We start from the raw sequence: 23,882 nt of genomic DNA on the forward strand, positions 1-23,882 counted from the left end.
CCAGCGGGTTGCACATCGAGAGTTTCCATTGGCCAGGAGACAGAAAGAAAAACCCGAGACGTTATGAATGTATAAAAAAAAACCGTAAATACCCATTTTTGACAGTGCAAAAGAGATTTAAGGTCCTTTAATTAAGGAGATTTAAGAAATATTTTATTTTAAAAAAAAAAATGACCAAGGCGAAGCGAAACTATTTTCAACTCGAAAAAACTATATTTTTATTTTGAATACATTGTTTTATTTTTCAAGTATTAAGTTCAGCACCTTTATTTTCAGATTCAAGTTTTATTTTTTTTAAGTACGAGTTTTGTTTTTAAAAGTACAAAACTTTTGACCCCAATCTACTATTTTCGTGTGACTGGCGGATCTCTCGTCATAACTTTTGACCAGTAGATGGCGGTATTGCCCCATACATCAGGTGGCAAACTGCCAAAAACAGAGAAGAAGAAGAAAAAAGTAGAAAGAAAAATTAATGCAATCATCATGGCGTGTAGCATAGAGGGAATTTTTCGGCCACATTTTCAAAGTTATTAAATAATTAAACTTTGGTCAACTGTCACTTTCGAGTTGGGCAGAAGTTGTGCTGCTTCAGTAGTTGAGTCTAAGTGCAAACTTGAAGAAGTGCTTTCCCAATCAAGTTCCGTTTCAGTGGCCGTTTCAGTTCAATTAAATCGATTTACCGTGCTAGATTCTCTCCTGCATAGTTTTATTTATAAAGGAACTGATATACTTAAAATTATAACTGTACTTTAAATTTAATTAAAATAATTAAAATGAGTATTAATTCAAATTAAGACTACTGTAGCATGGTAAATCAAATCAAGAGAAACTCTAAATGAATGTGCATTGGGTAACCAGATTAATCCTGTACAAACTGTCATCCAAAACATTGGTACCGCAAGTGCCTGCACGTTCAGCTGCGGGACATCATCAATCAAAATGGCCGCTCATCACCTGTAGCCACGCCCTGACCAATCAGTGCCAGACCAAAAGCATTATCAGGAGTGCGCAGCCTCACTTTGGGTCTAAACGCCACAATGCGAGCTGAGTTGCTTCGTCCCGCAGAACCTACAGGTAAGTGAGCTCACCTCACGTGCTCCTGCAACATGGCGTCATTCTCTCGTCGTCTGTCTCACCAGCAATGGAGGCTGACTCTTCTCACGTGCACACTTCCAACGGTTTGGGTCCTTGCGATGCAAACCTGCCACCCGGACCTCCACCCGGTCGTCCTGAGCAGCAGCAGCAGCAGCAGCAGCAGCAGAACCACAAGCCTATGTTCTTCTTTCAGCCCTCGCAGCCGTACATGCCCATGCAGGGGCTTCAGTGGCCGCTGGCCGTGGCCCTGCCGCTCGGATACAACCCCTACTACGGCTGCCCACCTTTAGGTCAGTTCGTGGCACTTCAACTTGATGGTAGGCCGTGTATATTTTTATTGAGTCATTTCTGAGCATATGTTTGCGCTCGATTCCAGGTTACGGGATGCCGATGATTCCACACTACCAGCCCAATCCTTACATGGAGCCCCCCGCTTTCGTCATGCCCCGAACGCACCTCCACCTGACCGACTACAGGCGCATGCTAAACCCTTACCAGCAGACCATGGCCTACCACGCCCGACGATACCGCTACCAGCACAGCGCGCCGGCTAGAAAAGTCACCACCACTGAGGTTCAAACGGAACCGCTCGCCGGTGCGCTTAGAACCGGGAATCCAGGTTCCGGCAGCCCTGAGGTCCTCAAAGACTGCAATGGTGCGAATACGCCGAGCAGATCCGCCAGTCAACCGCCCCAACCAACTTTGGAGGTGCAGAGTGATGCTCTGGAAATGGGAGCCCCTCCCAATGGAAGCTTCGTCATCCAGACGGAGGAGTTGACCATTGAGTGCTGCACCGCGTCGGTGGGACTCCAACTTCTTCACTCCCACGAGACGGCAGAGGTCTCCCACGGCTTCCCCGCGGACAACGGGCCGGGCATTTCTGTGGAGAAGACACAAACTTGTCCCGACATCCTCTTGGTTGGTGGTCCCAGTGAGAAGATTCTCAAGGTGGAGGAGTCCAACGAGCACCAAGATTCCTTCACTGGCTCTGCTCTTCAGGAGATGCCTGTTGAGAAAGATCTACAGATGGCCTCACAGAGTATCCAATCTCAAGTTCTGGATCGACCAGTGTGGTCAATGGAGGACACTTTGGACTCGATGACCCCCGTGGAAGAATCCGATGGAAGGCGCCACTCGGCTGAAGAATTGCCTACACATGAAGCTCCTGCAGGCGAAACCGGTACCTCTCTGGAGGATGAGATGGCCTCTGAGACGGAGGTGCGCTATATAATGGAGGAGGGATCTCCTGAGAAGAAGCACGAAACAGAAGTTCCTCTTCCACCTGATTTGGGAAGTCCTCAACGGGAAGACAACCCACAACTTGGACAAGAACCAACCTTCCAGGAGCACCAGGACACCTCGTTTGAGTCCTTACCCACCTATCTTCCCTCCAGCAGCTGGCTGGCAGATTTTGACAGAGCAAACGTTTATAGCAGAATGCCACCAGCTCCCAAAAAGCAGAACCAAGCTGTGAACCGGACCACCTTAGAGGTTCCCACTCGGAGGAGGAAACTGGAGCTGGAGTACAGGGAGGAACCTTGTGTGCGCAAGCCCAAGGAGCGATACAAGCCCAAAGGCAAGACTGGCCGACAGAGCCTCTCCGACCATGAGTGTTTCATCACCAGAACCTTCAACGAGAACATCTTTAGTCTGGCGAGTGAACGATTTTGCAGCAGATGCTTGGCCAAGCCCGGTCCAGGCCTCAAAAGAAAGGCCGTCCCCTTCCAGCAGCGCAACCAGGCCCTGACGTCCACCTGTGACACCTGCAAGTCTCACAAGAGGCTTCCGAGGAAAGGTTCCGTCCCCGACACGCGGGCTCTGCAGCGCGGGTGCAACACGGAAGGAGACTCGTCGGATGGCTCGTGTCACGCGGGCCTCGAGAGCCCCCTTGGCAGGCGCAAGAGGCCACTGGGCTCCAAGCTGAACTGGGAGAAGAACTGCACGCACGACGAAGCGCAGCGCTGCCAACTCGAGGCCGGGGAGCGATTGCGCCACTGTCCCCACGGCAACGCCATTCGGGAGCTGGACGAGAACTTGCCAGCGCACGCCGAGCAGCTTTACTGGACACATGGGTGGCAAACAGGTATGCCGAGGCAACTGGACTCCTGTTGAACGGGTTTTCCTAAATCCAAACTGAATGTGCATTCTTTGATCCACCAGAGAAGTCATGGAAAACGGCCCCGGCCAATCCTGACGGCACGAGATCACCGCACTTGAACAAGCACAAGACGTCACATTCACAAGGTGCCTCCCTTGTCCTTTCTCTGAGTCAAATTTTTCAAATAACGTTTAATATTGTTTTCTCTCTGCAGAAAGTCCAAGAAAAGACACACGATGCTGAGTTGCACAAGAGCACCAATCAGTCACTTTTAGATGTTTTGTACACTTAAATTATTTGCACTTATTTGTATAGGCGGTCACAAAATGTACTATTTATTAACCACCTAATAAACACAGATTTGGAGTCATTGCTTTTCTTTTTGGCTTTTACATTTGTTGGCACAATAAAAGTATATTTCTGCAATAATTGAAGACTTCTGACGTACTTTGAAAAAACATTTGAGCAGTAACACGTGGTCACAGGTGGGGGGCAGCAAAGCACAGTACTGCCAGGCAGGGCGACCCTGATTATTCGCTGCAAGAGAAGTCCAAAAGATTTTTTTTTTTTTTGTAAAGAGGGCAATTGAAAGGAAAGACTGAAATAAATCTCTTGGGGAAAAAAATACAGTGGAAAACTAGGCTTGTTTGCCCCTGTAGACTTTAACAAAACGCTAACCTAGCTTACATGCTAATATTTTTAGTTTGGGCACTAAAAAGCATTTAACTGTTCAGCAATGCTTCCACGAGTGTAAATGTGGCTTGTTTAAATGCTAAAGTGGCTAAAGTTAGCATTGAGCTGCTTTTACCCCCTAAATGTTCTGTTTGCATTGTAGCCTAATGCTAATGTCATGCTAGCGTTGGCATACACGTGCATTCCGGACTGAAAACTGTATTTTTGTATCTGTATTGATCCGCCATCATAAAATGCCCATTTTCAAATGAATGTCGGAGTGCCGCGTATCCGCCTCGTCAGGCCGCAGGGCAGCAAAACGTGTTGAATAAATAATGACGTGTTGAATTTAAAGAATTAGTGTTCACGCCGTGTTGAATCAGTCGATTAGTCCTGTTTTGCTGCGGTGGTCGCTTTGAATAAATCGTGTGGGGCTGTTGAGGAATTGCTTTCTTGGCTGCGGGGGCGAGTCGATAGCAAAGTGTGTTGGATGTCTCTCTTTTGGACAGATGACTTGAAAACCTTTGCTTGTATGCACCCTTAGGTCACTCCGATGATTAAATATCCCAGTTTGGGATTATGTGCACACTCACAAGCATGAAGGCACTGCTAAAGTCAAACAAGTTGATCTGCCGCCTGCACTCAGCTGATATATTCTTTTTTTTTTTTGCCAACTCTAATCCCTCCTCGCAGCATGCCGGCTGCATTCGGGAGGCCCCGCTGACGCTGCCGTGCGCACGCTTAACGTCACACCTTAGCAATTGTCGAAGGCCATGCAGCCCGGAGGAGACCATGCGGCTCATAAAAAGGTCATTAGACCTGCGGATGCTGCACAAACTAGATTGGAGGAATAAAAACACACACAGAAATGTCAAGGTGTGTGTGTTAACTTATTTAAAAGAGAAAGGATGGAGGGAAGAAAAGGTAGGAGGAAGGAGGATAGGAAATGTGAATGCAAGGAAAGAAATGCAGTAGGAAGGAAAAAAGAACTCAAGGAAGCAAGTAATGAAGGTGGGAAGGACAAAAGGAAGAAAATGTGGAGGGAGGAAGAAATTAAGAAAGAAAAGGATGGAGTGACATAAAGGAAGAAAATAAATATAGAAAGTAGGAACAGAAGTCAAGGTCAGGAGAGGAAATTAGATGCCTGGCCAGAAAATTCAATTTCTTCTTCATTTGCGAGATGTTAATGCGGCCTCCCCACCGCACCACCACGGTCCACCCCTGAGCCGAGCTCCAAAATGTCCAAAGTGAAAAGAAATTAACCGGCAATCATTCATCACCCACAGAGAGAAGATGAGAGAATTAATTAGCGCGGCAGGAAGAGCCAAGTGCTTAGCGACTTGTTGCTTAGCGCCGACCAAGCGGCACATTTGCAGGCCGACGACATCCAAAAATTGTCCAAACACGTTCTTGACCTTCAGGGCTGATTTTGAAACTGGAACATCACGTTGGTGCATAGACCTTCTCCTTTATTCGGTTTGAATGATTTTGAGCGAACAGCCGAGGCGCTTCTTGGCCTTTCTCGCCGTCATAAGCTTCAAAGTATTGCCACCACCAAGATGATATTGGCAACGCGGCGCTCATGCGAAGGTTAACCCGCTTACGGAATCTCCATCTAGGCCCGGTAAAGTGATTCTGCTCGCTCCCGGGCGTCCATCTCCCGGCCGGAGAGGACCTTCGGCAACTCGAATAAACTCAATCTCCCGTCACGGTGAATCCGATTATACAAGTTTGCGCCGAGGTCACCTTCCAGACGCAGAGGGAGATTTTGATTGCGCTTGGACGGAAAGGCTCCGTCGTGCTCCATATGGAACGGCTGAAATTGCAAAGCTGTAGTCATGGTTACGAGAGTCAAAGCGAGCGAGCCCTCGTTCAGGTTCGGGAATCGACTCACTTCTTGCTGTGCGTGCTAGACGTCATTTTCGGGATGAGGGTGGAGATGGCGGGAAAAAAACTCACCCCCCCTCGCCAATAATTTTAAAATAAACAAACAAGAGTTCACTGTAGCGGCTCGGTGGCGCACTGGGTAGCACGTCCGCCTCACAGTTAGGAGGGTGCGGGTTCGATTCCACCTCCGGCCCTCCCTGTGTGGAGTTTGCATGTTCTCCCCGGGCCCGCGTGGGTTTTCTCCGGGCACTCCGGTTTCCTCCCACATCCCAAAGACATGCTTGGTAGGCCGATTGAAGACTCCAAATTGTCCCTAGGTGTGAGTGCGAGTGCAAATGGTTGTTTGTCTCTGTGTGCCCTGTGATTGGCTGGCAACCGGTTCAGGGTGTCCCCCGCCTACTGCCCGATGACGGCTGGGATAGGCTCCAGCACTCCCGCGACCCCCGTGGGGACTAAGCGGTTCAGAAAATGGATGGATGGATGGAGTTCACTGTACAAAATTAGCCTATAATTACTTGACAAAACCAATTCATCTCACCCAAGTTGCAGCTAATTAGCATAGCATTAGCACCACTTTAAAGTTTGTGGCAAAAGTCGCAAGTAATTAGCGTAGCCGCACGCGTCGCTGAATGTCATTGATCCCGGGCGTCATTATCTTAATTGTCATTCATCGCCATCACCGGCGGATAAATAAACACGGGACGCAACCTTGAGTCGTCGTTTTCCCCGCTTTGTTGATCAATAACTCGACTGATTAGCAGCAAAGTCAACAAGCAGCAGAAATGTTTCATAGCAGACAAATGACGAATCAAGTTTTGTTTGCATGGTGAAGATGAATAACCAGCAAGGACAGACTTAAGAAACTGAGTGGGCAACTTTTGCAATACAGCAAGACCTTGGCAAAAAGGCCTACAAGACCTATGGAGCAGGTGTTGAGCACAGCCACACTTATCAGTGGGTGTGTACACTTATGCAACCTCATGATCTTCGGTCGCTCTCGCCACAGCCCCGCCCTCTCAACCCTCAACCTTGCCCAACCTGCGCGTGCGCGAGTGCGCGTGCGCGCCGGAGGCAGGCAGGCGGGCAGGGAGGGCGTTTCCGCCTGACTAGAGGCGGCCGCCTGCTCTGCGCCTTGCTCATGTTCCTCTCGTCTTGTTTTGTTGCCTTCCTTCGCGTTCACACGACGGCGAGGACCACAAACGCGCAAGCACACGCACGCACGCTCGCATTACCGCACGAGGTGAGTCGCTTCTTTTTGCGCTTCATCATCAACATTTGTGTCCTTTTGATTTTTGTTCCGATCTACTGTCACGATTTATTTCTTAGCCTGGGGGGTGTGTGAGCGCATGTGGGCGTTTGTTTTCGTCCTGGGCTATTGTGTCTGGAGCAAATGGTGTGTTCACGTTCATGCAAAAATTTGCTTTGTGCGGTGCGCTTGTGAATAGCGCGTGCCGCGCGTGCACGTCTCCATTGTCCAGCACTGTGAGACAATCCGATAAAGTTGAAGTCATCAGCCCTCACAAGGAGCTTGATATTTTGATTCATTTATTTTTTATCCCAGCTCTTACCAGTGTGAAAGCTGGAATGAATCACGGGAGGTCACGTCAGGACGAGTTTGGAGGACCCCCCCCCACCCCCTCCGTGCACCCACAAAGTCTTTCTCTTGAAATAACAAGCTGGATGTTCTCCCACTTTGAGGAAGTCTCGACTTAATCTTGCTGTGTAATTGCCTGCAGGATTACGGCGATTTAACACAACGTCCCTGGCAGCTCTCTGCTTCTTGACGACAACTCGGACTCAGTGTGTGTGCGTGAGTGCCAAATGAGACGTTTGTGAGTCAGCGAGAACATGCCAAACATTCCCCAGTTTGTTGTTTTCCTTTTGCTAATCTCAAGCAAGGCAATCATAAGTGGCCAAAGGGCTCCGAGGGGGCCGAATGCATCTCGAGGGCGAGCCCCGGTTAGTGCTAGAATGTCATGACCTCCCCCAAGGAGGTTTTTGCTTGATGATTATAAAAAAAACAGCAAGCTAACACGCTACAATTTGCTAGAGCTTCGGATCATGGACTGGACCTGTTAAAATCGCCACAGCGGGACGCCTGCGACCTTTCAATGCGAGACGCCGATTGATTTTTTTGAGTGCGTCAGCTGATCTGCAAGCTTCAGTGTCACTCAGAACACAATCAAGATAACGAAGCCGATTGAGATCTGAATCGGGCCCGGCTGCCTATCCTCCCTCGTTCTCGTCATGCGCCTGAAGCAGATGGAGCCAGCGCCGGTTCTTTTTCTGACCGTCATTGACCTTGACTAATGAGGAGAAGGGCCGCGACCTGCCAGATGGGGAGCAGGAGGAATGCAAAAATAGAAAACATTTTTTCTGGCGTGCCGTCTTCCCGCACGTATGTTGATGTCAGGAAGAAAGCAGCTGATGACGGGCTGCTGTTGCTTCTGCTGCGTGACAGCACAAATCCAAAAAAGGTCAAGCCAGCCAACAGGTTGCAAGTCACCTGCGCCTCTCTCCGCTTTTTGAACAAATCAGATTGTGACGTAGACCCACTTTGGAGTTCACACCTGGTTTGCCGGCACATGGCAAGAGAAAATGTTATTAAAAGACTCGCCGCCCCGCCGCCGCGAGACCGAATGACGCCGCTAATGAGATCGAAAGCCCGCGGGCTGCCCGACTCCCGACTGCGCCGGCACGGAATCATTCAGTCTTTTAATTGGCGGGATGGCGCTGCAGGAAAAGCAATCAGCCAGACGATGAAGACATGCATGCGTGTGTGAGGAGGCGGCTGAGCGCTACCACAACTTCTGATGTTGATCAAGTCTCCAAACTTCCTGTGCGCAGTTGTTCTTCCTGCGGGTTCTGAAACATTCGTGTCCAACAAAGACTCGACCTTAAGTCACCCGGGATGCCGCGACCCCACCGACGATAAACGCTCTGGCCGTCTTTTTTCAAATGTACGTATTTCTCTTTGCACCTGATGCAGATCCAAGTTCAGCCAAGGTCCGCTCTTTCTTATCTGCTTTCTGTGAACATATCTGCGGAGTCGATTGCGGCAATAAATCTTCACTGATGGCTTTGCGCGCTTTTAAAGTGACAAGTCTTTATCTTCTTGATGATCCCATGTTTACTGTGATGGATTTGTGCCTATCCATTATCGGGACCAGCAATCAATCGAACGTGTCGACCTTTTGTCGTCTTTTCCTGCCGACATCCTGACATCGGTATGAAATATCTCGTCACCGTGTAAATCTATCTCCACGTGAGAGCAATCGTCTGGATTTCAAATCACGAGGTGATTTTACGTCACACGGACACGTTTCGATGGTGTGACCTTCAAAAGGCCGTCTTCTCCTGTTGCACAGCGAGTCCCAGTGCGACCCCGATGGAGCGGCCGCATGCACTTGGCAAACGCGACGTCGTAAAATAAAGCAATTAATGTTTATCAGCCTCAGTTTCATGAATGATCGACCTTCATTGTTGCGCTATTCTTCTTTGCTCCTTGTTATCTTTGAGGGCATGCGGCGCCTCCTGTCAGAGCTCCTCGTCCCTGCCGCCGTTTGCCGTGGACATGCGTGCTAACAGGAACATGCGTTCGTCACGGCAAGCGCCGGGAAGAGTCAGCGTGACATTTGCTTGACATTTTTAGCTGGGGGTGCTCACATTTAACGAGCTGCGCTCGCTTCTTGCAGGTATTTTGCTGCTTCCTCGCAGTCTTTGGACAGTGTGTGTGCGTGTGTGTGTGTGTGCTGCCAGCCATGTTGGTTATTTTTAACTCGTGCACTTTCCCTTTGGCTGATTGTATGTGGATACCCTGAGGGAATATACGTGTGTGTGTGTTTGCGTGTGTGTGTGGGTGTGTGCCTGTGTGTGGGTGTGTGTGTGCCACCTGCACACAATGACGTCATGACCACCCTCTGGTGAAATTATTCTTACGCAGACTGGGGACAAAAATAAATAGATAAAATAACAAAATACATGTATATTTTTATACATGTCTATATTATATATATATATATTTATACAGAACATTAGAGTTTTTATTTGATTTGTTTATTTATTTATGATCTTGTCTAGTAGCACGTGCATGTATGTGTGTTTTAAATAGGACATACAAAGTAGGTTGAAGTCGTAAATCAAATGACATCACTGTTTGCTTGCCTGATGCTTAACAGCGCCCCTAGAGGCGCACGTTTCCATTGACGGTTGTCATGGTTACGCCACACCGATTTCCACATCAATCACCTGCGTTACAACATATTTCCTCTGGGCGAAAAATTGACGCTTGGAAATTTATTTGGGGAGTTATGCTTGTAACGAATATTTTGAAATGTAAAAGTTTAGTTTGGTTTAGTTGTCCTTTAATGTCTTTGAGTCCCCCAGATTCATGAAAGGATGGCTGAAAAGAAACGAGTCAGCACACTTCACACTTCTTTACCACCACTCCCTCCCTTTGAGAAAAATGAGAAAGCAAAAGAAAGAGGACAAGATAGAGCGAGGGAACGAGAGTGACCCCCCCCCTTTTTTTTTTCCCCCTGCAAATGTCTGTCTCTGATTGTTTCTCTTGAAATGATTTTCACGGCCATTGAAGCGGGCAGATTGCTGACTCAGCATTTTTCACGCTCACTCGCCACCAACCCGTGAGTCGGCACTTTTGGACCAACTCTCAGCGGCCGCACTGACCTCCCCTCGCAAAGCAAACGAGTGATGGTCACGCTCATGGATGGGGTAGGGTTTCAAGATAGGCTATTAGGAGCCCTAACCCCAAACGGATTCAAGTTTTAAACCGGATTTGGCGTTTTCTCTTATCCTATCGTCAGGGTATTTAATTTGCAGTCCGAATTTGAATGTGCTCACGCGGCATGTCTTTTTCTCGCAGATGGACGAGCATGTCGCCGGCAGCAGACCGTGACGTCGCCGCGACGCCATCCAACTTGTCGGCGGAGCGTCGATTCAGGACGAGGACGTTTTCCGAAGCCCCCTCTGGGGTTAATTGATATCAGAAGCAATCATCGAGGGATTGTATGGACTCATGGAGACTCTATCCCAAGATTCCTTGCTGGAATGCCAGATCTGCTTCAACTACTTCAGCCCGCGGAGGCGGCCCAAGCTGCTGGACTGCCGCCACACGTGCTGCTCGGTGTGCCTGTCGCAGATGCGCGGCAGCCACAAGGAGCTCCGCTGCCCGTGGTGCCGTGGCGTGACCAAACTGCCGCCCGGCCTGTCGGTGGCGCACCTGCCCGACGACCCCGAGGCGGTGGCCGCGGTGGCCATCCCGCGCATCTCCGAGCGCACGCCCGTCTTCATCCACCTGCCCGGCAGCGGCTGCTACGTGCTGCCGCTACCCGGCCCCGAAGAACACGCGCCCGACCTGCTGGCGTGCCGCTTCCTGCCGGGCGGCGGGCAGAAGGGCGTGGCGGTGGTGAGCGTGCCCGAGGAGCGCCCCCTGGGGGCACTTTTGGAGCTGGACGACGGGGAGGGGGAGCGGCGGGTTGGCGTGCCGGCGGCCAAGGGCTCAGCCTGGTCGGGCGTGTGCACGGTGGTACTGGTGGCGTGCGTGCTGCTCTTTCTGCTCGCCATCGTGCTGCACAACATGTCGTGCATCTCCAAGCGCTTCACCGTCATCTCCTGCGGATGAACTTCTGCCGGGCTCACCTTTGACCCGCCAAACAACCTTCTCCCTCGGAGATGAAACATTCCTGAACAAACGCTCTCATGACCTCATCCGGACTTTCCGTTGACCCTTTGGTGATTCTAGGCTCAGGCTCGTCTGATTGGTCGTTAGTTTGTGATTGATTAGTTCAAGTGCATCGGGACTTGGACTCCCAAATGAGTGGGAAAGGACAACGCCTCCGTGTGACTAGTCCACCGTGTTGTCAATAAAGTTGCGGTGTTAGAAGACAAAACGGGACGTCTTTCTTCATTGGTGTTCACTCATGCCTCCATGCTATTTTTGAACGGTGTCCATTTCAAGTGACACGCTGCTCTGAGACATTTTGGAGCCGTTGCCAAAACGTCACACAAAAAACAGGACGTATGTTTCTCATTCATGTGAAGCTATTTCCTTCCTCCCTTGATGGAGCTCTGGAGATTCCTCAGGAGATGCTGAAATGAAGCCGCTGACCAAAGTTGATGTCCGAGGCTCCCGAGATGATGAAAAGCACTACTAGTACACATCATAACACCAAAGTAGCTTTTAAGCATTTTATTAGCAAGAATACAAAAAAGTATCGGCATTCGCATACTACTTTAGCGTAGCATGAGCAACCCCACGTGTTCAAGTAAAAAGATCCAAAATTACCCTCACAGTTTTTCTTTCTCTTTGTTTGGTGCTCTTTTGTTTTTAAAATCCAAAATGTTTTTTTTTTTTTGTACATTTGGCACTTAATGCGGACGGCGGGCAGCCTTGACCACTTTTTTTTTCAGTGAGCAGCTGCTTTTGGTCCTCAAATAAGTTAGCCCCAATATAAATAGAAAATAATACATTTTGATCCGGACCTGATGAGGCGGGCTGTGACGTCTGTCTGCTGAGAATCATTCATTCTTCTGTTGTGGTCCTCTTTCGTTAGTGTGCTTAGAAATTGACTCCAGAGATTCTGACACGCAAGCCAGTGAAGGGTCACAACCAGGCCCGTCGGGATTCAGTCCAACCTTATGAACGATTCTTCGTCCAGAACGCCATACATCTCGGCCAGCTCCTCGAAACGTAACATTGTAACTTCCTAAAATGAGTTACCCTCCAATATACATATGTAGACCAACAACTTCAGCTTGTGGCAGTGATCCGTTTGTCTGATGGGACTTCTTCAACCTTCTTTTATTTATTTTTTTCTGTCTGTGTGCTTTGATGAACCGGCATTCTTCTACTGGAAATTTTCTAGTTCTGTGACATTTTGTTCACACGCCTTGTAAACCCACCGAACCAGGCCCGTTAAGGCGGTCGGGTTCTGGAAGGCCACCATATGAGCGACTCTCGTAGATATTGTCGAGAAGCCACCGCAGGGTGAAGAAGACCAGGCTCGTCAATAAATGTGATGCTTTGTGTTCTTTCCCGACTACCACATGGGGGAATTGTTAGCGTCTAGAACGCCATACATCTCGGCCAGCTTCTTGAAGCGCGGTCCCCAGTCGTTGAGGTAATCGTAGTCGTGGTCTCCGCCGGATCCGCCCGACTGAAGAGAGCTGAGCGACTCCGCTATTGAGCCCTCGCCCTCATAGGCGTACGTCTGCAGGGAGTCGTAGGGCGGCGCACACGGATCCACGTCGGCCTCCACAAGCTTGGACAACACGTAGCCGTGAACGCCGCCGCCGGCATCAGCGCGAGCCATCGGTACGTAGCGAGACAAACTCTGGATTTCCGGAAACATGTCCTGCCGCGCCTCGCAAGCGTGTGGTTGCACTTCCCGCGGGTTCCACATGGCGGCGATGTCAAAGGCCTCCGTGTCCTCCTCGCCGCCGCCCTCGTCGTCGTAGCGAACGATGTTCTCGTGGACGTTCTCCTCGTCGTCGCTCAGGTACGGTTTCTTGCGGTGTGTCCGTAGTGACAACATCAGTAGAATCATCACTGATAAAACACAAACACGAAAAGAGCAGTGTTAGCACAATTAGCACGGAAGCTAGGGTGTAAGCTAATAAGCTAGCTTAATGGATTTTAATGCGTTGGTTTTTTTAGCTATCTTTTTCGTTTTTTAGATGGCAAACTCACTAGTCTGCCAAGTAGTTTATCAGGTAGATCCTAAATTTCAGTCACAACTTTGTTTAATCTCGTTTTGTAGTTTTGTTTTAACTATTTAAGTTGTGGCTAAAGTGTTAGCTCGTTGGCTAGTAATTTGTTAGCTGATTGGTTACTTTGTTTTAGATTTTCAATTTAGTTCGTGTGTCAATGTATTGGCTAGTTAGTTAGGCCATCTTTAAAGTAGGTCTTTCAGCTAGTGATTGAGTGAGTGAATTAAAGTTAATTAATCAAGAGTCTTACGATGTGTCACTTACCCAGGAGCACGAAGATGGCGGCAAGGATGGCAATGAGCGCGGCCCTGCTAAGGCTGGCGGGCAGGCTATAAGCTTCGGGGTTGCAGGTCATGATGTTTCCGTCGTGGTCACAGGCGCAAACGCGCACGCTCAATGTGGAGGTGCTGGTCTTTATCGGTGCCTCGCCGTCCGTCACCACGATGGGAAGGTAGAAGATGCTCTGCTCGCGCTGGGACCAGCCGCCACGACGCGTCAGGATCCATGCCGTGTTGTCTGAAGACATAAGTAGGGGGTTAATTTTATTTTACACATTAGTTATTATTACCGTATTTTCCGCACTATAAGGCGCACCGGATTATAAAGCGCACCTTCAATGAATGGCCTATTTTAAAACTTTGTCCATATATATATACATTTGGCCCGCGGGCTGGACTTTGGACACGCCAGCTGTAGTGGCTCAATATTGGTCCATATAAAAGGCGCACCTGATTATAAGGCGCACTGTCGGCTTTTGAGAAAATTGGAGGTTTTTAGGTGTGCCTTATAGTGCGGAAAATACGGTAGTTATAATGCATTTATCATTTGACTAACTTCCCTTAATATTTGTGACATTTTTACCAATATTTATTTTGCAAACGTTCTATACTTCCTCCAATATAATTTTTGGGTGTATGTAGTAGTAACCTTGGTTGTCCCTCAGGGTGAAGTTGGGATTGTTGGCGGCGTGTGGCGCTAATGCGTAGGAGAAGTGATGTCCGCTGGGAGGCTCGTCGGGATCCACGGCCGTCACCGCCTGGATCAACTACGAAGGCGAAGATCATCACCAGGTGACGTAAAACTCGCACGGGTTTGCCTTCAGTTGACGCGCGTTACCTGTCCCGCCTTGGCACCGTCACACACGAACGCCTCAAGGGTGTCGCTGAGCGTGGGCGCGTTGTCGTTGACGTCCTGCACGCGAACGGACACGGCCACGCTAGACAGCTTCGAAGGATTATCTGACAGACACACAGAATACCATCAGCACAACATGAGCACAATTGTTACGAATGTTTCAAACCTCACACCCGATTTGAAACCGTAACTTAAAACCCTAACCTGACCTAGATCGTGTCTGCTTGAAACCTTATTCTGAAAACCCAACCCTGGCTTGAACCACTCATCTTTGTTAAGAGCCCTAAATTTGGGAATGTGTGAGTACCGATAACAGGTTTCCGTATCGGGTTAGTACCGACCGGCCTTTTATAAAGGCATCCGTACTTGTGGAGGGGACCAATCAAAAAAAAAAATCTTTCATCAGGTAAGTTCCCCTTGGCATTAGTTGGGACAATATTGCAGCATTTTCATTCTGAGTCAAACCCGAAGGAGTCACCGCACTTACTCATCTCCATGGCCAGCACGCTGATGTTGTGCCAGCCCAGCTGCTCACGGTCCAGCGGACGCAATGTCATCAGAGCACCAGACGTGATGTCCACGTAGAAGAACTTGTCCGGGTCACTGGAACGGTCTAGGGAGTATCTGAAGAGAAGGACCACAAGGTGCAAGATAAAGACAGGACAAGGACACGAAGATGAAGAAAAGAGGAGACTGAGGCAGATTTGGGCGAGGACGAGAAGCATAATAGGGAAAAGAAGAAAAAGGAAAGCTGTGAAGTATAAGAACAAGCAGTTGGAGGAGAAGAAAGGGAAGAATCTGGAGTAGGACATGGAAGAGGACAAAGAGGAGACTGCTCATAGTGGCCAGTCAAGCTAGTGTTGTGTAATGGCGACCTCTGTTGGCAACTAACCAGCATTGCGCCTTGCTCATCACATGCTAGATCCTCCTCATTTGCCACGATTGGGGACACCTGACTAGGTTATTTTCATGTAGCTGCCCACAAGTGGGTGAGGCAGCACACATGTCCCTGACAACACATCCATGGGGTGACCTCTCACCTCACAGTGTTGTTGGCGCTGTCCGGGTCCCTGGCGGCCACCGTCTTGACCAGCGTGCCCACGTCAGCGTCCTCGGCCACGTCCACCAAGTAAGCCGGCGCGTCGAACACGGGCGGCTCATCCACGTCGTCCACGCTTACGTGCACAATGGTGACGTCGTGGAAGGTGTTGGTGTCATGGCGGGAAAATGAAGAGGCGGGCTCCACATGCGTGTTGGCACCCTCTACCTTCAGCGTGTAACTGCGCTTGGCCTCAAAGTCCAGTGGCTGCCAGACAAACATGTAATAATACTTCAAACCTTAACACAGGCTTGAAACCCTAACTTTAGTTCAAAACCCTAACTGAGGCTTTAAATTCAAAACCTTAACCTTGGCTTGGAACCCTGACTTGTTGAAACCCTAACCCTTATTTCAAATCCTAACTCTGACCTGACACCCAAATTTGAAACCCTACCACTAGATTTAAATGCTACATTCAAACCCCAAGGCTCTTTTAGAGGCTTAACCTCAATTTGAAACCCAATCTTGAATTTGTAATCTAGGTTTTAAACCATACTTTCAAATCCTATGCAAGGCTTGAAACCCTACCCTTTGTTTAAAACCCTATCCCAGTCCTGAAACACTAATCATGGCACAAAACCCAATTTAAAGCCCCATCTATATTTTGACACCCCAAAGTGAAATCCTACCCAGTGTTTAAAACCCTAACCCAATCTTGAAACCCCAATTTAAAATCCTAACCCTGCCTTGACACCCCACCTCAAAAGTGTAGCCCCACCTTTTTTACGGTGATGATGGCGAATCTGTTGCTGGTGTCGGTGACGATGTCAAAGGTGTCCCTGCCGTCGCCGTCGATGACGCGGTACGTCATGTCGGCATTGACTCCCACGTCGCGGTCCTCGGCCTGGATGCGTCCCACCTCCGAATCCACCGTGGCGGACTCGGGGACGCTCATCTGATACAACCCTGCGCAAAAGGATGGGCCGGTCATTTTACTAACCACCACAAGAGGGAGCCAAACCTCCACACCGGAGGACGACCTAGTTCTGGAAACACTACAAAACATATGCAGAGGACCTCAAACGAAATATAACAGAAGAGAAAAAGCCTTCTGAAGACATTTTTTTAAAACAAGAAAACTGTAAGTATCAATTTTTTTCTTTTATTGCATACTTTCATTGTGATGTTGCAGCATTCCTTGTACAAGTCCGTTCTCTGATTAAGTGTAAATCATTTGAAATACTAGCCCAGCCAGGCTCAATAAGTTGTAGCAGCATCAAACTGTCCACGCACAATTTGTTCCGCTACATTTTAATGTCTTTCATTTCTCTTTGATGTCTTTTATATTTCATTGATGTCTTTTACGACTTTGTCCTGCACCAATAAGATCGCTCAGGTCCGCTTCACCAGTGTATAAATAATGCCAGTTTAAACAAAATCCAGTGACAACGCAACGCTAAACCCGTCTCTCCAAAACTGTACTTTAAAACTAACCTTTGTTAAAAAAATGTATACTGGCGAGAAACGCTTTGTGGCTTCTTTTGAAACTCTCACCCTGTCTTAAAGCCTTACTTTCAAACCCTGGTTGAAAAACCCACTTTGAAATCCTGCCTTAGAGTAGCCCTGACCCTTGTTCAAAATTCTACCCCAGGCTTTTAAACCCTAACATTGATTTGCAACTTTAACATGGAATCCACTTCTTTGCTGTTTTTGAAACTCTTAACTCGACCCTAACCCTCACATTGAGAAAATTGTATGTGTGGAAAAGCTCAAGACGTGTCTCACTTTGGTCAAAGACGGGCGGGTTGTCGTTGACATCGCCGAGCGAGATGTCCACGCGGGTGGTTCCGGCAAGGCCGCCCAGCTGGCCGCCCATGTCCTTGGCCTGGATGACCACTGTGTAGTTCTCCCGGGTTTCCCGATCCATGTCGGCCAGGGAGACCCGTACTACACCTGAGGAAACGCGTGTCAAACCCATAAAGCTACACAGCTTGGCATCCCCCACCAATGTCATACGGCAAAGACATATGCATGTCGGTATAAGACCTCATCATGTCCAAACCCAAGTCTTAGGTCTTGGAACTGTGTCATTCCAACATCTGTTGTAGCAAACGGGCCTCGCGTACCGGTCTTGGCGTCCACCGAGAAGTAAGGCTGACCCTCCAGAATGCTGTAGACCACGCGGGCGCTGTTGCCGTACGTCGGGTCGTCGGCATCCGTAGCGGTCAGCTGAATCACTGACGTTCCTGGCAGGGATGAAATGGTTCGCCGTTTATAGATGAACCATGATTCAATTTCTAATTCAGTAAGGTTTTTAATGTAGGCTGCGCCAAAGCACTTTTTTGTTCAGACAAGGCCTGACTAAATGAAGTGCCTCTCCTCTGTCCAACATAGTTAGATATTGTAATCATTGTTAGTACAATACAACTCAACTTTATTTCGATCATTTTTAAAAATGACAGAGCTTATACTGTATCGTCCTTCATCTGGCAAAAATAGGTTGTACCTATTTTGGACATTTCCGGGACAGACGCCCGATATGGTCCGTCAAGGAACTTGGGCTCGTTGTCGTTGATGTCTTGGATCTTGACGATAAACTCCGACTCGGGCTCGAGCGGCCTGTCGGTGAGGCGGTTGCGGGCCTGCGCTCGCAGCACGTACTGCGCCTTGACTTCACGGTCCAGCCTTTGGATGGCGTGGATGTCGCCCGTGCTGTCGTCGATGGTGAAGGTGATGCCGGCGCCTTCGCCCGTCAGGATGTACTTGATGGAGCCATCACCTTTGTCCATGTCCGAGTGGAGCTTTGTTCAAAACAAGAATGCTTAGAGTTTATCGAGTCAGCGGGAACTCTTCTAAGGATCAAGACTACAGATTCAGTAGCCTGTGAGAACCGTAACCCATACTCCAAATCCAGTATCCACTAACCTGACCACCAACTCACTAAGCCCAACTCGAGCATACCCAAAGAACCCTAAGCCCTATTCTCTTCCACTTCTTCCCAATCCAATAACTCACAAACTAATTTCCAGACCATACCAACTCCAACCATAACCTCCAATCTCTATCGCACAAAACGTAAATGCTTAGACACATGGATATGGAAGTGATACCAGGTCTGTTCTTGTAATAAGATAATCAGAATATGTCACAGGGCTAAGTGGTACAACTCATTGTTGGATCTCAGATGAGATAATCCTTCATTGATCCGCCAGGGAATCAATTCCAAATTCTATTAATTAAAAAGAACACAGCAGTGCAATCGATGCTAATGTTGACATTTGCAAGCAGAAAAACACATGTTGACCTCTCCAAGATTAGGCTGGCAGTGAAACGCTGTTTGGTGCGGCGACTCCTAATCACCGTCGAATCAGAGGCAAATCACCACCCTTTTGTTGCTGGGGCGACCGTGGAGCGCAATCAGAAATCTTTTGTAGTCGGCGAGTCCAAATGGCAGCCTATTGATGGGAAATCACTTTGGGGTGTTTGTCAAGGGCCTCGTTGTCATCAAACGGCACCGCTTAATGCAACCCTTGACGGCCATCTTGTGTTAACCAACAGAAGTAACAAAGAAAAGGGACAATTTCAAAGCGAATGTGGTTATTTAAACATTATTTTTTCAATATGGCTGGGAAATAATTGACTTAAGATTGTTCAAAGTTGAAGCAGATTAGGAGCGGCTTTCCCAATGACCAGTTCAAGCTAGCCCAGATATGTAGATGGAGCACTTTTCCTTCGTTCGGATTCCCAAGATGCCTTTCCCTCAGGACTTGTTAGCCGGGCAACTGATCATGGCCCAGGACTTTTTTGGGGGGGAATTTTCTTTCGGAATCCCCCCTACACTCATTAGGTGTGTTTGGATCAGTCTTTAAAGGTGCTTTCACCGAATAATCGCTTAATTCCGCAACACCGCAACAGTTCAATGCATCAACGTTAATTTTCTGTGAAGGCTTCTCAGGACCAAGACTGCAGTTTTTTGAAGAAGCTTGTCAGGAGATTTAACAAGCAACTGGTGTTGCTCGGAACACTGATTGTTTTAACGGTTTCAGATACCGAAAAATTTGAATCCTAAGCCATCTCTGCTACAATCAGTTCAATTTTAAATCCACTGACTCGAACCAAACCTTAACCATAATCCAGGAGATGTTTAAGACCAGTATTTGTCATGCAATTTAGTTTTATGTGTAGCTCCAGTTCACAACAAAAGTTGTCTCAGGGAGCAGGTCCAGAACCAAGGATAAGTCTTTGTAAATATGCATGTGGGTATGTATGTGTTGACCAACCTTTCCGATATAAAGCGGGTCCAGCCCGGTGTACTCCTCCAGAACGAAAAACTGGTTCCACACCCAACCGCGTTTCACTCTCTGGACCCTCGGCATGGAGTCTGCAGGAGGGGGCAGGAGGCTCATCACGCACAGCATCACGTACAGCCACGATGCCGACCGGGGTTCCATTATCAAGTCCACAGTTCTAGTCCTCTTTTAAATCTTCTGTTCTTCGGATGGAGGGATGGATGGCAGTGGTAATTTGTCTGCAAACAATGATTGGAGTTGTTTTAAGAGCAAGCACAAGACATTTTGAAGTCAATATCGCGTGGTTGTTAACGTTATTGGTCATCTGGGCCACAGCGGGACTTAAGACTTGGCACTTGTCTTGCAGCGCCTGCCGCCTGCATCTGCTTGGAAGGTGGCAAGCGGTTAAAAGGCGGCGTGGCGGGAGGAGCCGAGAACTTTTCTTCTTGACTGCTGGGCCCACTTTTGTGACGCCAATAGACTGCTGCACTCCATGATGCTTTTGTGAGAGCAGGCGCTTTTGTGCCACTGCAGACTTTCTCAATCTGCCAGCTCGCTCCACATTGTCCCCGACCCTCGGGGGGGGCGTGACCGCTTTGTGTGTGTGCGGCGGGCGGGACGGCTGACATTTAACCTCGCCGCTCACCACAAAGACGCCAAATTTGCTCCCACTCCGCCCCTGTGAGGTCACAGCCGTTTTGCAGCTTTTGATGGCAATGCTTGCTGTTCTTAAACTTGCTAGCCACTTGTTTAAGAATGAGCAGCTGCCGGAAGATGAAGAGGAGGTGGGGGGAGGGGGGGCGGAGCATCATATGAAGAAGCTTTGCCATCGCATTCCGGTACGCATGCGACGTCACTTTTTGAACACAAAGGGGGAAAATACTATCAGTTTTGTTTGACGTCGTAAAAAGGGCAAATAAAGCAGGAGGCCATGCAGGGAAAGAGCAAGCATCTGCCGGCAGGGAATGATGGAGCACAGCCTCAGCGCCGCTCCACCTGCTGCTCCATTAAATGCACCAGCAACAACACACTTCATCATCAGCACATAATGCCGGCAGTCTATATAGGCTAGCTGCGACTTCATCAATATGTGTCAGCGCAAAGCCGTCACACCGACTAAATCTCATTTTTACACACTTTTCGGGCGTCTTGCCGTTACGGAAAATAATAATAAAAAAATCTGCAGCACAGTCGAGGATGCATTTGGTCATACTTGCACTACTCTTTGGTGTGATGCAGAATTGTGTAAAATTTCAAATACAAACCAGGAAAAGTCGGTTCACTTATGCTACAAATCTTGATAAAAGTAGGGACCTATAATGTAATATAAATGTTATAAAATATACACTTTTTTTTATTAAAAACTTGTGTCTATCCATGCTTTCCAGTTGAAAGCAACAGGAGCAGGAGGGAGTGTATGTATTCTGATGTTGTGCCTTGGTGGAGGTCTCCACTCTCCTGAGTGAGATTGGCCATGAAATTGGATGAGATCACTAAAGTCATCTCAGTGTGTGGCACAAACGTATAATTTGGGAATGTGAAGCGCAATCAAGTGTTAATTTCACAGTAGTCGTGTTTTGCGCTATACTTTTAACTCCCATGCAAAAAGAAACCCCCCACGCCGTGGAAAAGGGTCTTTAAAAGTGGGAGGACCCGTGAAAAAGGCTACCGCCCCCCTCTGGATAGTTGAAGGGTCACGGGCAATTTGTTAAGCACAATCAATTTTACACGCCGGATCCCAACCAGCCTGCTGTGGAACGTATAAAGAAATAACAACAAGCAAGAGTGACACCTCAAGCTAACCCTAACCCTAACCCTAACCCTAACTCTATCCTTACACTTAAACACAAAATCTAATGCTCACCCTTTATACGCCATTGAGGGATACGGTGATAAAAAAAAAAAATAATAAAATCATCATCTGGACATTTGTGTGATGTCACGTTGAAAAAGTCCATTACCTTGCCAGTAGGTGTATTGTGTCTCAATACTTTTGCTGACATGTCATACTTGAGAGGCCTTACAAAATCCTAGAGTGCCGTGTCTTTTCGCTCAAAGACCGGCTGGTTCATTTAGTGTCAGCAGAATGTCGTAAAAAGGAGCCTTGTCATTTACGAGGAAATTAAATCACACAAACTGGCGGCGGTCCCAGGCGAGAGGATGATGTCATCAGGCATAAACATCAAGCGGGAGAGTTTGCAATCAGTGTCAGTCAAACGAAGCCACGCATCCGTTCAAATTAAGTCAAACCACATCACGGAGCGTTTGCCCGTCGGTCCATTTGCAAATGCCGCTGGAAAAAACCCCAAAAAGGCTTCAGAGCTCAACCCCAGGTATGAGTCATCAGAAGAAAGTAGAACATTGGCTCAGGTTGAGCTTTGAGGTCTGAATGCCTACGGGAGTTTTGATGTGCTCCGAATGGGAGATGCGCTTGGCATCTCGACTCGCCACAACATCTGAGAACTCCCCCTTCACTTTCTGACAAAAACAGCATGAGGCCAGGCCTACCTAGTCTAAAGTCGTGTTTCCAAAAAGTGGACTTCTGGAGGAATTCACATCGTTTGTTTCTGGATGTCATGTTCCTTATTCGTGATTTTGTAAAACAAGCCATCTCGCTGCCATTTACAATATTTTAGTCCAGTACACACGGCAAATACTGTACATTTTCGATTCCTATCTGTGACTCTTCCAGTCTTTCTGGAAATTGAACAAAGTACTGAAATAGTCAAACTCCCGTACTTCCCACTCCAGCCCATAGTTGAAATCCAAAACGAGCTATTGTAGAAAAGTAAGCGTAAAGACGGGTCTCTAGTGTCTTTTTTCACGTGCAACATCAAATGTAGTCGTCTTACCTAATTCTTACGCTACGACTCCTCCGTGTCTTCGTCTCGTATCTCTAGGTTCTCCCCCCCCCCGTCCAAGCAAAGTCACCTTCAGTCCTCACTCATTTCTGCAAGTTTATTGGACTGCCCGCCTCCTCCATCTGCATGCTCTTCTTGTTCCGCATGGAAGCTGGCATTGCTTATCTGGAGGGGGGGGGGCAATCGGACCCGAGCGCCAATTGTCCTGCTCCATGCAATCAGCGGGACGGCCTCCCCCCCTCCCTTGCTAATGCAGTCGGAGGGAGGAGTGAACCGAAGAGGAAGGAAGGAGGGGTGGAAAGTGGTGATTGACAGCAGGATAGTGACGGGGGGGGTGTTGAAATCAGGTCGGGAAATAAATGTAATTTCGGGAAAGAATGTGACTAACTTTACATGCACTCAGTATTCGGGTTAAGGTCAGAATTCCGGTTTCTGAAACATTCGGAATATCCCGTTTACGTGGCTGGGCGGACAGAGACGGACAGAAATACATTAAAATATCTTAAGACTTTGGTCATATTTTTTTTTTGGGGTAATTCAAGAGCCTAAAAAATGAAGCTTCCCATGTAATTGCATCCATGGTCAGTCAGAGGAGCAGCAATTAGTTTCCCAAATTGCTGGAAAAATACTGAAAAATGAGGCTGTGGCAGCGGGGGAAGATTGGGTGACGGTCACGGAGATGTGATCCGTGTTTGGGGAGAAGGCGAGGGGTCTCGCAGAGGCAATCACGGAATGAACGGCGCCGCCAGAGAGCGGGCCGCGCCGCATTCCTCCTCGGGAGAATCATATCGGAGAGGCGATGGAGCATGTTGGAAGTGAAATGAGAATATATTAGAGAGGAACAGGCGGCTGCGTGCACGCCTTCTTGCTTTTCATTACACACTGGCAAGTGTTTAAATATTGGATTTACTAAAGTGATGGAAAATTCCATTTCCTAACCCCTCGAAAAACATTGAACACCATGGAGCCAAGTGGGTAAAACTTAACTTCGATCTTTTTCTTCCTGGCGTCACTTTTGGAAAAAATGAAATCGCACTCGAATCGCTTTTTTAAACAGCCAGATGGTTTAAGAAGTTAAC

The 23,882-nt window shown here is 48.2% G+C and overlaps 3 protein-coding genes across 4 annotated transcripts in view; 2 read left to right on the plus strand and 1 right to left on the minus strand.

Annotated features, from left to right (window-relative positions):
* The first annotated feature begins 2,139 nt into the window (after positions 1–2,139).
* On the plus strand, positions 2,140–3,585 carry LOC119139257. The gene is made up of 3 exons (XM_037279790.1): positions 2,140–3,178; positions 3,256–3,339; positions 3,408–3,585. The coding sequence occupies exons 1-3, from the start codon at positions 2,173–2,175 to the stop codon at positions 3,434–3,436; spliced, it is 1,119 nt and encodes a 372-aa protein (XP_037135685.1). The 5' UTR covers positions 2,140–2,172; the 3' UTR covers positions 3,437–3,585.
* Positions 3,586–6,813: 3,228 nt separating this feature from the next.
* On the plus strand, positions 6,814–11,661 carry rnf152 (ring finger protein 152). The gene is made up of 2 exons (XM_037279836.1): positions 6,814–6,992; positions 10,635–11,661. Exon 2 carries the CDS (start codon positions 10,788–10,790, stop codon positions 11,391–11,393), a length of 606 nt encoding a protein of 201 aa, XP_037135731.1. The 5' UTR covers positions 6,814–6,992; positions 10,635–10,787; the 3' UTR covers positions 11,394–11,661.
* A 284-nt stretch (positions 11,662–11,945) lies between these two features.
* The window catches only part of LOC119139281 (cadherin-20-like), a 29,443-nt gene continuing 17,506 nt past the window's right edge, over positions 11,946–23,882 (minus strand). Inside the window, exons 1-12 of one of the 2 annotated variants that reach the window (XM_037279835.1) lie at positions 22,795–22,917; positions 19,934–20,181; positions 18,160–18,454; positions 17,780–17,899; positions 17,439–17,606; positions 16,432–16,619; positions 15,655–15,920; positions 15,102–15,238; positions 14,597–14,718; positions 14,408–14,525; positions 13,745–13,996; positions 11,946–13,319 (exon numbers count right to left, since the gene is read on the minus strand). In XM_037279835.1, the coding sequence (XP_037135730.1) occupies positions 12,811–13,319; positions 13,745–13,996; positions 14,408–14,525; positions 14,597–14,718; positions 15,102–15,238; positions 15,655–15,920; positions 16,432–16,619; positions 17,439–17,606; positions 17,780–17,899; positions 18,160–18,454; positions 19,934–20,104 (2,346 nt within the window). In that variant the 5' untranslated portion in view covers positions 20,105–20,181; positions 22,795–22,917 and the 3' untranslated portion in view covers positions 11,946–12,810. Of the gene's footprint in view, positions 13,320–13,744; positions 13,997–14,407; positions 14,526–14,596; positions 14,719–15,101; positions 15,239–15,654; positions 15,921–16,431; positions 16,620–17,438; positions 17,607–17,779; positions 17,900–18,159; positions 18,455–19,933; positions 20,182–22,794; positions 22,918–23,882 lie in introns of those variants that run through there. The other variant, XM_037279834.1, reaches the window with a different exon arrangement.

Source organism: Syngnathus acus, chromosome 20 (assembly GCF_901709675.1).
Source record: "Syngnathus acus chromosome 20, fSynAcu1.2, whole genome shotgun sequence".
NCBI lineage: Eukaryota > Metazoa > Chordata > Actinopteri > Syngnathiformes > Syngnathidae > Syngnathus > Syngnathus acus.